At 33.3% G+C, this 15,526-nt stretch overlaps 1 protein-coding gene across 6 annotated transcripts in view; it reads right to left on the bottom strand.

Annotated features, from left to right (window-relative positions):
• MLLT10 (MLLT10 histone lysine methyltransferase DOT1L cofactor) overlaps window positions 1-15,526 on the bottom strand; it is a 250,852-nt gene that overhangs the window by 111,991 nt on the left and 123,335 nt on the right. For all 6 annotated transcript variants that reach the window (XM_074192967.1, XM_074192969.1, XM_074192970.1 and 3 more), the window contains 2 exons: window positions 12,112-12,207; window positions 2,147-2,402 (listed from right to left, as the gene is read on the bottom strand). In XM_074192967.1, the coding sequence (XP_074049068.1) occupies window positions 2,147-2,402; window positions 12,112-12,207 (352 nt within the window). The remainder of the gene's footprint in view (window positions 1-2,146; window positions 2,403-12,111; window positions 12,208-15,526) is intronic.

Below are 15,526 nucleotides of genomic sequence, written 5' to 3'. Positions count from 1 at the left end.
ATTATACTATTGAGATATGGTTTATCAAAAAAAGCATAATAAAAATGTATCTGAATCAGAGATTTTCTATAAAGTTCAAAAGAAAGAAATTTGTTCTTAAAGGATTGATTTTTCTATAAAGTTCAAAAGAAAGAACTTTATTCTTAAAGAATTCTAAACCTTTTTTCATGGGCACATAAAACATTTTGCTTTAAGTTCACCAGATATTTGTCTAGTATATCCATTAATATCAGTATTTTTAAATTACTTAAACAGAAAAACATACATATTAACAACTTGCTTATATACTAAAGAATTTTCATTATTTCAAAGATTTAAGGACAACCAGTTTTGTCACTTAATTAGCAGCTATAAAGAGAATCTCCATCATCAATCCTGATCTGTCACCATCTGCCTTGCTTTTACAAATTTTTTTTTTGTTTTTACATCTGGTATTGAAAATTCACCATAGTATAAATATTAAATTAAGGAATATTTTAGAAGCATATAAAATTAACAATATATTTTTCCTAACATACTTCCTCATTCTATAAAAGAAAAAGAAACTTCCTTCACTTTGTGATAACCAGAACTGAAAATTTAAAAACTGTATTTATAATACATAAATTCTCATGTAAAATTATGCCATGAATATCTCAAGGTTTGCCTATGGCATAGATTTTTTTGAAAATTGCTTTCATTTTTTTTAAGAAATTTAAGAAGATGGGTTTCCCAAGTAGATTTTCAATTCAAAGCCAGAACAATAAAAATGTATCCAGAAATGCGATTAATGAAAAACTGGGTCTTAATTATGAGAATATTTGAATAAGTCTGTTAATATCAGATTTAAATTTTGAATGAATGCATTGCAAAAAATTTCAATAAAATTATATTATTTCCTCAAAGTAAAATTGTAAAATAAGTCTGTATTATGAGTTAACAATTTTATTTATTCAAAACATCAAGTAAGTTCTTGGGGTATTTTCCAGTTTTTCTTTACTTTTAAAATAATTCCTAAGGTAGAAGGAATGAAAAAGGATTTGAAAAAAATCCTCTATAAAACATTCTAGTCTAAGTAGGGTACTGCAAACTAAAGAATTTGTATAAATGTTTGTTGAGCTTATCCTGAAAATACATACGTTCACTTTAACTGAAGTAATGTCAAAGGACAAAAATTTTTTTACTTCTTTATCTCTAAAGAACTAACAAAAAATATATATTCAAACACATAAAGCATATAAAATACTTAACAATTTTATTTCTGTATTTGTATGTTTGTGTATGTGTGTGTATGTATATAATACATTTTAATACCCCAGTGTATATACATATCTACATTTTATATATATATGTGTATATATATATATATATATATATATATATATATATACATACAAGGAAAAATTACACAACAAAAATAGAACAAGTATATTCTCTGATACAGTAAAACTATACTTGAGAATCATTATTTTTTTGCTGAAAATGAGTCTTCATCTACTAGAACTTTAAAGGACAAATTTTGTTCAACACAGATTACATATTAGTTATTAAAAACTTTTTTGCTGTGTGCATTTTTTTTACAATTTTAGGAAAGGGAATTTTAATTGGGAAAGAAAATAAAAGTGTCTAATTAGCCAAAAGAAAAGAACAACTAGTGGATAGCCCTAAAAGAAATTTGGTTTGTTTTTTTGAAAATGACAATTTTAAAGCATAAGAAATATTTATAGTAACAAAAGAATATAAACCTATGTTGTATTATAAATAGAAAAATCCAAAAAGTATTAAGAAAGCAATTATTAACTAAGAGAAAAACAAAGGTCAGAACTACATAAATTTGAGCCAAGAGAAACATAATCACCAAATCTTAAACTATATATTATTCTCTATTTTCACCCCAATCTCAGATTTTACAATGAATTAATTTACAATGAAAATTCAGTTTAATTTCTTATGTAAAAGAAATCATAGGCCATCTAACAATTAATTTTTCCCCTACTTCAAAGCATATTAACTTGGACTGGGTAAATAACAATTGTAATTATTTCTTATATGATCCAACTTAACTTCTTTCATTAGCCAAGACTAAAAGAACAGTTATCTTTTGTAAAATTAACTACTTTTGATGAACAAGAAAACAATGTTACAACTATAGCACCATAATTAATACCTTGCTGAAAAGGACTAGCTGCTGACACAGCTGTTCCTGGGTTCCTTCCACCACCAGGCTTTCTTCCCCTCTGACCTGAGCTGTGACCTGCTGATTTCTTCCCTTTGCTCTCTGACCCTCTAGTCTCTGACACATCGTTTCCACTTGAAGTGAGTGAGGAGACTTCCTGGAAATTTGCATTTGTAAATCGAGCTGCTGTATCTTCCAAGCGCTTCAATGAGCCTGACATAGAGCTGTTGCTAGTGCTTGTATATGTCTAACATTTGGATTAAAAAAAGGAGTAAAAGAAAAAAGAAAAAAAATAAAAGGACTAAATTAGACCAAAAAAAACCCAGACTACATGTCACCTTATGAAAAATGAATATTGTGCATTTAATAATATACATAAGAAAATAACCTAAGGTTCATTTTTCAGTGCTACAAATAAAACCAATTGACATTATGCAACTAAAAAACTTTAAATTTACTCTAACATTAAGATTATACATATAGCTATTTTATATGAATGCTTCTTCATATTAGAATATCAGCTGACAATGACTAGTAGAGCATTAGACTACAGCAATCAGTGAGAGTGCATATTACAGTAGTAATCATATTTATTAAGTGACAAAGAATAAAACTGAAGTCACCATGAAACATATGAAAACTGCATTCCTTCCCACAATAAGAAAACAGTGCTTTCATCATTATTAAATTATAAAACAATTTTGGCAATCAGCATAAATAACGGGACAACAGCAAAGAAGTAGGGAGGACTACTTTAAATTATTATATGCCCATGAGAATAGGGAAAAAATCTAGTAAATATAGAGCAAGAATGTTTTAAAGAACTCAGGGAAGAGGGGGAAGGATATTTTAAAAGACGGAAAGATTTAAATATTCACAGTAGAATGATTTCAATGCTGACGTGGGTAAAAGACAAATTATAGAGAACAGGTATTTTGCAGAGCAATATTTCTTAAGAATTACTGTACTTCAAACTACACTTTAAAGTTTATTGCTTATATAACAACCATTGATGGAGATTATTTCTTTTTTTGAAGGCTAGATAAACATTTGCTTTAAAAAGTTTATTTTCATGTGTATGACCACACACTGTTAAAAAAAAGCCATTATTAAAAAACTAAAAATGGCAATTAGTTTATTTTAAACAAAATGTCTCTAATTGTAAGATTCTTTTCATATCTCCCTAATCCATATTAAAATATATACAATTCTCTCAATTTTAAGTAATACTCTAAGATTAAATACATTTTTAAAATAAAAAGAATTTAATCATAATGATATACCTAGGTTAATATGAGGAAACAAAACTTGCAAAATACAAATTAAAATCTGAAACCTCCACCATACACCCACCACTCAATACAAACTGTCAGATACATTTGAAAAATGAAGAGAAGGCTATGAACTCTGAGGTTTGTACTGAGCAAAATGGTTAAAGAGCTTTTAGTAAAATTGATATCTGGAAGTAGGAGGAAAGGGGAAGAAGGGAGATATCCAGTGAAAATTAACTATTTACTGGGAATATTTTCTGATTTTTTTTCTCCAGTCCCTAATTTCCATTTTTCAAATATAAATACAATGAGGTCTAACAAAACAGAGTTGGTCACTATTCTCCTGAATTATATAATCCATAAGCATGCCCAACAGACTTCAAAGTGAGCTTAGTAAAAAAGATAAAATCCCATTTACCAGACCAATAGGATTTAAGTCGGTTAAACTTCATGGCTTACTTTAGAAACACGAACCTTTTCCATGCTGGGCAGGTCAATTTGGAAACCACCCCAGCTCACTTTTCAATCATTTTTCCATTAGCTTGGGCTGGTCCTGAAGTTCTCCATCCCACTCACATCTGACCCTGTATGACCCAGTGCAGGTCAAAAGCCATGTAAAAAAAACACATTGGTACTCTTCACTCATGTGTCAAGTGAGGGAAGGAGAGAAAACTCACTGGGGGTACTGTAAATGGAAATATAATATTAACTTCTACATATATGTATAAATTAGGATTGGTCAAATTTAACTAGAAAGTCTAATGACTTAAAAGTACAAAACTGCCCATATGCTGAAAACCACAAATTCAGTAAAAATTATTTACAAAATTTAATGTCAAAAAAGGGAACAGAAAGCCATGAATGAAAATGCCAAGTAAACATCAATGGCCATAACTTAAATCACAATTAGTGTTTCTTTTTCTGAAAAAAGAAATCCTTGAAAACTGTGAAGTGATAATGAATTCAAAACATCCCATCATAAGAGAAAACATATTTAAGTTAAAAATTTAATTTTTTTCTCTACTATTAGCAAAAGAAGAGAAATAAAGTTAGATTTATAGGTAATGCCAAACAGCTAAACAAAAGTGGTTCTAATAAAAAAAATAATCAATATAAGAAATAAAATATTTAATATATATATTCTCAAATAAATGCATGCTTAGGGTACTTAATTTACATTTGAAACCCAAACAATTTTGCTACATTTTTGTTATTCAAACATCTTTTTACTATTATCTACTGATAACTGGCACATTAGAGTAAAATGGGATTGATCTAGAAAAGAGGCTTGGTTCAATGAAACAAGGGAGCATATATGAATCAAGGGGTGGGGGGGATGGGGGTGGGGTGAAACAACTTCTACCTTTTCAGTTATAACTAAGAGTCTTAATCTAGAAGGCCCAGTAGTTAACATATCAAAATAGAGTGCGGCTCAACTGTCATAGTGAAACCAAACACGGTTTTTCATAAAATTATTCAATAGTACATAAAATCATGCTAATAACAAATAACTGCCTATCCTTTTCTTGAACTCTTCTTAAATCATTTTGTCTATTAAAAAAACTCAACTGAAAATATTTCCACTCTTTTTAGTGGGTAATCAGTGATTATTAAATTAAGAAACATTCAATTTTTCTTAGGATAGAAAATTTGTACTATTATGTACCAAAGTTTGAATTACAAAATTCCAAAAATAATTTTTAAATTATAAAAAATAAAAATTTCCAGTAATTACATATATAACATAACACACACAGATATATGTAATACAAATTACATACCAAGAGATTTAGCAATCTAATGTTAAAATTTCAAACCACTGATATCATAAACTTCTGTCAAAAAAAATGAGAATAAAACAAGGTAACTTTTAAGAAAGAAAAGTGAAATGAAGAAGAAACAGAAGTATTATGTTCTGGACAAATGATAACAGCAGTTGACATTTATATAGTACTTTAAAGTTTACAATGCACTTAATACATATTTTCTCAGTGTCATGTCATGACAAAATACTTTTTTTCTTTCCTCAAAATCTCTGGCACCTACCAAGAAACAATGGTTAGTTGTAGAGGTTCAATTTAATTAATTGAAAGAAAAATTAAATAGTACTCCTAAGATTAATTCATTATAAAGCATAATTCAGTGAAGAATTATTGGGCTCTCTTAAAAGTTTTAAATTCATATTAAAAATATATAATAAAGGACCATGTGTGAGATCTACTTTTCCACCAACAGGTTCAAAATATGGAGAGTCTGACTTCCCTATGGCTGGGACAATTCACAAAGCAAATACCAACCAATCAACTGTATATTAAGCGTCTACTCTGTGCCACACTATTCTCCTTAGCCCTAGCAATAAACACAGGAGCTTACATTTTACTGATTGATAACATGTATGTAATGTATTATAACATACATACACACACACACACACACACAACCCCACAAATTTGAGGGTAGGGGTAGTGAGGTGGGAAGGCTTCATACAGAGGGTGAAATTTGAACAGAAAGGTGAAGGAAATCAGATATTCTAAGAGACAGGAAGGAATGGCATTTGAGTCATGGAGGATAGTCAATGGAACAGAAATGGAATATCAAGTATGAGAGACATTAAGAAGCTCAGTTTGGCTAGATCACAAAATACATGGAATGAATAATACATATAAATAAGGCAAGAAAGTACTCAGGACCAGATTATCAAAAAGCTGTAAATCCCAATTAGAGTAGATTAAATTTGATTCTAGAGGTCAAAGGTAAATAACTGGAGTTTGCTGAGCAGGAAAGTCACATAGTTAAACTTAAGTATTAGGAAAATCAGTTTGGCAATTCTGTGGAGGATGTCCAGGGAAAATCTGCAACAGGGAGACCAATGAAAAGGTTGATGCTCTAGTATAGGTGGGAGGTGATGAAGATTTGAACTAGGGTGGTTGGTAGGTAGGTGAAGAGAAGGAGATGGATACAGATGGATACAAGAGATAGTATTACAGTTTTGGCAACTGACTAGATAAATGGTGCAAGAATTAGTCAAGAATGAGAGTGAGGTTATAAGCCTAGATGACTGGAAGAATGATATTGCTCCAACAAAAATAGGGGAGTATAAGAGAAGATGTATTTATATAACACTTGCCACATGCCAGGTGGCATATTAAACACTAGATGAATATGATCTCATTCGAAATAGCCAAGTTCAGATGAGATAATAATCATATATATAGTGAATCATTTTTTTGGACAGAGTACTCAACTAAAAGATAACAATTTTTCCCAAGAACCCTCAGCTTTTTTAAATGAAGGGAAAGGAAAAGAGTCTAAAAGTCATGAATGGGTAGAACAGCTCAAGAAAGCTGCAAATAAACTAAGAGAAATAACTGTCTATTTGCAAGATTTATCCTTCTACTAACAAGTTTAAAATATCAAAAGTTAAATTTCCTGGCAAGTAAAAGTCACACATATTTCCATTTCCATTTAACATGGAAAGATAGTAGCATATTATTTAGACTTATCTTGAGTTACTATACATGAGGTGATCGTTAGCACTCTTATTTTAATAAGATAGAACAAATTATATTAACACATTCCAATATAACCGAATAAGCACCATTCTTAGCACTCAAAGTTAAGAACATAAGTGTCTCCATCTCCTTCAACACAAATCTCCCCTAAGAACTAATAAAGCAATCAAGAAACTAGTATAAATGTGTAATTCCTTCATTAGTTGAAATAGGAGTGAAACAACTTCAAAGTTCTTATTAGATTTTTAGAGCCTAAAAGAGTGCAATTCTTTAAAAAAAAAAGCAATGAAATTTCATGAGAGTCTCAGAATCCAGTACAAATGCATACAGGAAAATAGGTAGCCAAAATTAAAATCAGGCACAATCTGTTAGCCATTGGATTAACAAAACAGCTAACTTGATCACCTCACAATAAAAGACTGGAAGAAAGATGCAAACAATTCAAGCCATTTATTTGGAGTTTCTAAAAGTTAAAACATGCTTTTTAAATATATGAAAATTCTCATTTTTGCAAAAGGAAAATAGATTATTAGAATTTTTGGTACTGTCAAAATGGAAAAAAGTACCAAAATGTCAAAAATTATTTTAAAGTTGATTATAACTTAAAAGAAAAATATTAAAAATTGATATTTTGTCAATTTTATTTTTTCTTAAATTTGAAAATTAAAAGAGTCCAGAATGTCTGGACACTCCCCAAATGAAATTTTTTCATAACACTTTAACTTTGAATGAATTTTTAAAAAAAGTACCGAGAATACATTTCAATAACAAAACCAGTTGCAAAAAAACTCAAAGGGAAAAGAGATTCCCTATAATGTTTCTCCACATGCTCTTGTTTACAGATGACACTGTGATGAATGTACTCAGAACTTCACCATCATTCAAAAGAGGTTTACAAAGCAATCCACACAGAAAAAATAAAGAACACATTCTGAGCAAATGATAACATAGTTGGATAGAGAATCCACTGAGTTAGTCTACCACTACAAAGCTTAAAGAGGAATTAAATTTGGCTGGAGACCAGACCTGGAGCAAAAAGATAGCAAGAGACTTGAATAGATTTAATTTCATGATCTAAAAAGGATACAATTGTTCAATATAACAAAAGTCAATTCTTCCAGACCAATATTTCACTGGTGATTCTAAATGCCTAAATTTAGGGAAAACTACCATCTCAGAAAATTCAATGCAGATGATACAGTGGAAAGATAATGGGGTAATAAGTTGCAGCATATAAGCAATAGTGTATGTACAAGTTTAAAAACTATCATCCAGGAAATCAAAACCCAAGGCTAGTCAGGAAGAATAAGGGATAACTGGTTAGTGTCACTCTAATAACCACAAAACATTAAAAAGATGGTGTAGAGTATATCATCTTTTGAGGTTTTATGGAAAGATATGGACAATAATTATAGGCTAAAAAACCATGAATGACTTTCCATGTGCAAAGGATGAGAGAAGAGCCACATCACTTAGATTATGGATACATTTAAGCATTGGATAGTAACAAAACAGGAATATTTTCATTCTTGAAGTAAAGATCCTTTAAAAACCATCAGCCTACATATATATGTCTGTGTGCATATTATACATATATATATATATACACACACACATATGTATATATGTATTCAGATACATAAAATAAGTTCTTTTTAAATAAATAATACTGCTTAATGTTTCTTTACCAATGATTGAAAATACAGAAAATACAGAGTATTTTGATCAAATTTTCAGATAAAAATTAAGCTGGAAGGGGCAGATAGCTAACACACAATCAAGATTCAGAATAACTGCAACAAGTAACAATATTGGACCTAATCTAATGAGGCAATACTTGAGGGACAAAAAGTTTAATAAGATAGACCCCTGGAGGCGAGGCAATCAGGGTTAAGTGATTTCTCCAAGGTCACACAGCTAATAGTATCTGAGGCTGGATTTGAACTCCAAGGCCAGTGCTCTATTCCCCCACACCACCCAACTGCCCCTTAGCCAAAAATAGCCAGCATGATCTTGGCTAGTTTCAGAAGTTCAGTTTTCAAACAAAAGGAAGAATAAGGCCCTCAGGGCTCTTCTCTGATGCAACCACAACTGGGATGTTGTGATGAGGACTGGATACTAATTGTAGGATAATATTCACAAGAGGCTCATCAGTACAATGAAAAGCCTTGAATAAATGCCATATGAGGAAAACTTAGAGAATATGAGGACATTTATACTGGCAAAAACTCAGGGGTATTTGAAATTTGAAAAGTGCTATTGTGTGGGTTAGACATGTCCTGTTTGGCCAAAAAGGGAAACAGTAAAGCTTCAATGAGGCAGATTTATGTTTGATATAAGGAACAATTTAGCAGTATCCTCTCTTAGTCACTTTTTATCCCAACCTGATCCTTATCCTTCCTTCTGACCTCACAAAAGAGCACTTCAGTTTTCTGACTGCTTGTGCACATTTGGAGTTTGTCTATATCCTGAATGTAGAAAACCATAAATAGGATATTTAGATACAAATCACAACATTGCCATCTAATGTATTTATCTGTTATGCTCTTCTTATGAATGAGCAGGATGCTGGTGGTACAAGGATAATGTGCTGGCCTGTAAATCAGTTCATTCCCAGCTATTTACTAGCTATGTGAGTTTGGGCAAGTCATGTAACTGGTCTGCTTCTGTCTCCTCAATTATAAAACAGAGTATGTAACAATAGCATCTATTTCCCAGAGATGTCATGAGGATCAAATGAAATAATATTTGTTAAATGCTTAGACCTGTGGCTAGCCCACAGAAGGCATTATATGTTAAGCTATTGCCATTGTTCTTGTTATTGCTGTTTACTATTATAACAATGGAATATTATTACAACTATCCTGGGTCAGGGCTCATGAGTGTGAAATTATAAATCATAATACCTCAGGGTTACTCCTATAGTTCTGAGGGGAGAAATAGTGGTCACTAAACAAGGACCAAAATTAGTCCAGGAGAAGTGGAAAATAGGTCCAGAGAAGATATTAGATAATTTAATCATATAGTTTGATGCAAAGTCAAAGGGATATCTCTAAGGAGAATGGAAAGCTATCATTAAATGAATGAAAATTATGACAAAATATAAAACAATTACTGGTTATGCAAATTAAAATTTTGTAATGACTTCCTTTAAACTGATCATTTCAGAATTTTTTATCTTTCTGGTTGTTTAAGGCAGTTAAAGCTTCAATGGATAGAGGTCTGGCCTCACCCACAAGTGACATTAATTGTGTCTGCCTTGGTTTCCTCACTGCAAAATGAAGACCATAATAGCAACGACCTCTCAGGCTGCTGTAAAAATCCAACTCAGACATTTCTAAAACATTTAGTTCAGGGCTTGGAAAAGAGGAGATGTATTAAAAATTCTTGTCCCTTTCCCTCCTCAATTCAGACAACAAAGAAAGTATTAACAGAAAGTTTAAACTAAGCAGAAAAGGATGTAATTTAAATGGTCATTTGGTAAACACAACATAGAGACAAAAACAAAATATGGGTGAAGAGAGAAAGGAAAGGCTATAGTTCAAAATGTATATTACTATAAAAGTTAAAATGTTTTGAGTTCTAAATGACTATTCTCACTTCCACTCAAATATGACTAAGGAAAAAAGATAAATACAATTTTTTTTAACCCCTACTACTTCTAAAACACATCCTTTTCTGATTCTCATACTAGAAGGGCATACCCCTCTAGAATAATGGTCTTTACCATAGGAATTATTAGTTATTACTCCAGTATAATAGAAAGACTGGCCAAGATGAATATTCCTCCCAACCCACTATGGTTGGTACTATGGAAACACAAAGTCTTCTAATTGACCCAAGGAGGATTAGGATCTCTTTCTCTTCCCCGGTGGCTTTAGGATAAGGAGTCCCTTTTTAGGGGGGAAGGGGAGTCCTGTTTTTAGGTGAATGAGTAACTGGAGATGTGACTGACCATGTTATGACTTTGTGGGCTTCAAAGCATCAGAAGAGCTCTCAGAGGTCCACTCAGCAAGGGGATCAGGTAGAAGACATCCCTGGTTTCAAAAGCAGCAGGTGCTAAGTTTGGTAAGAAGCCAATCCTGAGGGATGACCAATTTGATTCTTTCCAACAGGGACTGATCCATCAGCCAAAACACTATCTCGTGATGCAAGGAGATGATCCAGCTGAGCAAGGGAGCAAATGGTTCATCAGCAACACCACACCAGAAGCAAACTAGGTCCCTCCAAAAGGAAAAATGAACTTTTAGGACCAAAATCACTAGATATAAACTATGACTCATTGTCACAGTCTTTTAAATTTGTGTCTTCATCCAAAGGAAAGAATGTGCACCTTCTCATCTTAGGGGAGATGTTTTGAAACTATGGCTCTCGCTATAACTTTTTTTTTAAGGTTTTTACAAGGCAATGGGGTTAAGTGGCTTGCCCAAGGCCACACAGCGAGGTAATTATTAAGTGTCTGAGGCTGGACTTGAACTCAGGTACTCCTGACTCCAGGGCTGGTGGCTCTATCCACCACGTCACCTAGCTGCCCCCTCTCACTATAACTCTTGAGAAAATACTTTTTTTAAAGGCTAAACAATATTGACCAGTTAAAAGAAAAGGGAGAATACTATATTGCACCTGGGTTCAGAAGTCACAGCTCCTCAGAGTGACTCCTAGAGCCCTGAGAAAAGAAGCAGTGGGTCACTATCTTGGGATTCAAACTACTAATACATTATGAGTTGGAAGTGGGTCCAGGCAGGGTGTTACGAAACTAAATCTCACAAACTGCTGAAAAGTCAGATGGCTAGCTCCAAAGGGAAAGGGCTCATAATCATTAAATGAATGAAAATTAATTATGAAAAAAGACGAAGCAATCCATTCAGGTTTTTCAAGTTAACTTTTATAATTACTTCAAAGATGATTATCCTTAACTATATACATTTGAAGATCTAAAATCTCTAAATAAAGAGTGAAAAGAATTAAAGGAATATGAAATGAAAGAACTAAGGTGTGTAAGAGGGCAAGTGCTTCAAGAAGTAGACAAATTAAAAAACAATCCCCTATAGCTAAAGTGTAGCATTCCATTAATAAAATTACAACTGGGCTATTCTTTTTTTGCTATAATTTTTATTTGCTATATAAATTTAAAAACCTAATAGAATAACAAAATTACAAGTATTTAACTTACTTTCTCAGTAGTAACTGTCAAAGAAGGAACCAAGGCTGGTGACGGTTCTGGTTGCTTCTTATGTTTTTGTTTGTGTTTGTCTTTCTCTTTATATTTCTAAAAATTAAGAAAAGTAAAATACAGGTTTAGTTTTATATGATGATTCATACTTATTTTAGCAGAACAAAAGTGGTAAAGATTTTGTTTTGTTGGTGGCAGTGGCAGTGGATTGGGGGAGCATGATTGTAGGTAGTATGTAATCATTCAAAACATCTGACTGCAAAAAATAAACTAAAATAAAATCAACTGTTTTCTATCAATATAGTCATAAGATTATTCATACAAGCCATTTTCCACATATTAAAGTTACTTAAAATAAGTACTTTAACCTCTAGCCCCAACTGATTAAACCAATCCAACCAATACTAATGGGTCATATGCTTTGTTCAAGATATTATGCTACATAAATGATTAAAAACACCTAGGAGAGGATCAGAAAAGAAAACAAATAACTGGTTCTAACTATACAGAAAGTTCCACAGGACATGATACCCAAAGTGCTATACGGATCCAGAGCAAAATGACAGTACATCTGACTGAACAGGAAATTGGGAAATAACTTCATAGACTGAGCATTTATATTAGAACTTGAAAGCTGAGAATACTTTCAAAACAGAAAAGTGGGAGATGGGCATATTAGGCAAGAAAAACAGCATGGGGAAAAAAAAGAGAAGAGTAGGAAACAAAGAGTGTGTTTAGGGAACAACTCCATGTCTAGCTTGGTCCAGCCCCATGTAAGAGGGAGCTCTTGCCAGGTAAATTGCTTTTGCTTGGGCTAAACACCTGAGATACAAATACTAGCTAAAAAGGGCGGTGGGGGGGCTAAGAGAATGGACACACAAGAGGAAGCAGAAAAACTGGGGTAGGGAGGAACTTGGCAAAGAGGACGTGATGGAAAAATCCAAAGGCTCTGCAGCTGGTGGGAACTCCTTTTGAAATAGCCCTGGAGCTCATGGCTCTCCCCTCAAAAAATCTGATCAGAAGTGCAGAGTGGATTAATGAGATGTGCATACCAGGCAGATTCAAACATGCAGAATAACGGAATTTCCCAATGGTGAGATTCCTAGAGAAGGAGGCATGATGGGGAAGGTCCTAAGAATACCAAAAGCAAAGTAATTCCAGAAGACTGATGATGAAACATGCTACCCACCTCCTGGCACAGAAGTGATGGACTCAAGATGCAGAGTGAGACATACATTTTTGGACACAGCCCAGTGTGGGAATGTATTTTGTTGACTATGCATATTTGCTACAAGAGTTTTGTTTTGATTTTTCTTCTAATGCCAAAGGAATGAAGTTTGGAAACTGTCTTAACAAATACTTCATCTTCTCAAGTGCTAATTCAGGGCGGAGCCAGGATGGCAACAGGAGAGGACCATCTCTTAGTTGCTCTGGAGCAAAACTTATAAACCAAGGACTCTACATTTTCAAGAGACAGAACCCACAGAGGGACCCAGTGAGGCAGTTCTCCAACCCAAGGCAACCTGGAAAAGGGCAGAAAGGCTCTGCTGCTCCCCAGGATTGGAGGGGCGGCAGCCAGAGGGGTGGCCCGTCAAGAGTGAAAGAACTTCAGCCTCCCGGAGGCAGCTCCAAGGCGCTGGGAGCCAGGCTCACAGCAGCGGACCGTTTCCTGACCTACACCCCAGGGAGCACCAGGCACAACTTGGGTGAACAGCGGGGCGGGGGGGGGGAACCTCTGTTAAGTGCTAACTCACTGAGTGTAACAGAAGGGTATGAAAGTAAAGGGCAATAAAAATTTAGAAAATAAACTTGTTAGAAGATTTTTTTTTAATCTTATTTTGTGATTTCTTACTTTTACATGATTTATTTCCAAAGACTAAAAAAAGGGGGGGTGGGGACCAAAGTCAACACAACAAGAAGATCTATTTTCTCAATTCTTGAGAGGAAAGACTGGCTATTATTAATTACAAAATGTTCAGGGTAATTTTTTGGAATATTTTTCTCTACTATATATTAATGAAACTTGTGGAACTTGGAATGGTTTAGGACCTGAGAAAGTAGCCCATGGAAAGGTAGGTGCTCTTTTGTCCAATGACCCACTGATGTACAGTTCTTTTAATGATCCCACACTTTCACCTAAAACAAAGGCTCATTTTTTTTACCTTCATTATTCTTATGGCTGAAAAGTCATAGAAATTTCTGAATATACAAATCTTATCACCAAAAGCAAGAGACAGATACATAGAAAGCACAACTACAGTTAAGTCATACAAATAAAGAATCATGTACCAAAACCAGTGCAACAGATATTTTCAGAGCAATATATACCAAGTGAAATGGTTATGTAGCTTATGTCAAAGTTACGTGAGGAACAGACTGCAAACTCCACCACTAGTCACACAAGGACAATCATTCAACAAACACTTATTAAACTCTTACTATGCTCTAGGTACTATGTAAACTGTTGGAATTTTTTTTTTAAAAAAAGGCAAAAACAGCCCCTGACCTAAAGGAGCTTACATACTAATGTTCAAGCAAGGTGAATTAAAGCCAATGAATGCCTGTTGAGTGGACCTCCCTCTGCGCCCCCAGCCCCAGATGAGAAGGTATGAGAAGAGCTGGAATCTGTTCTGCTTCAAGCTTCCACATTGATAAAAATAATAACACTTAATAATTCTTACAGTGACTATATACATCTTGATAAAAAGTAATAATGATGATGAATTTCTAATCTTATCAAGATGCATATAGTCACTTTAGGAATTATAAAATGTTTTACATACATCATCTCACTGTATTTTCCATAGCCTAATAAGCTAATAAAGTCTAATTAGCATGTTTTTTAAATTAAAAAATTGAGGTTAAAATTAGGATCATACATCTATCTGAGTGGGATTCAAATACAGGTCCTTTAGACTTCATGTCTTGAACTCTATTAAGCTGCTCCTTTCAAAGTATCCATGAAAGAATATTTCTTCAATATACCTAGGTAAGGATGCATACAAGGAGAATATGAACTTTTGGGAAGGAAAGGTCACTTAGTAGTTGTATGTCCCACTGAAATATATCTTGTAACTGGAGATTTGAATCTGGAGCTTGGGAGAAATGGTGTAGGAGTAAAACAAACCTAGCCTAGAAGACCATAGGGAGACATAGCAGATTTTGTAAGCAGCTCTGCATGATACTGGTAGCTGAGGTCACACTGCAGTAATAGCTGAAGCCAAGAGAGAACATGCAGAGAGAAAATAGGGTTACAAATGGAACTCATGAAGAACAAATCAACATAAGTGGTCAAAAGGACTAGAAACAAGTGAAGAGAAGTTAGGTGATAAAGAAGGAAAACCAACAGCATGCAGTAAACCACTAAAAATACTAAGGATCTTTCTTAAAAAGTGTCTCTCCCAGTTCAATGATT

The sequence above is a fragment of the Macrotis lagotis genome, chromosome 7 (assembly GCF_037893015.1).
Source record: "Macrotis lagotis isolate mMagLag1 chromosome 7, bilby.v1.9.chrom.fasta, whole genome shotgun sequence".
Classification (NCBI taxonomy): Eukaryota; Metazoa; Chordata; class Mammalia; order Peramelemorphia; family Peramelidae; genus Macrotis; species Macrotis lagotis.
Note: the sequence above shows the minus strand (reverse complement) of the source record. Positions and strands in the feature narration are given on the sequence as shown.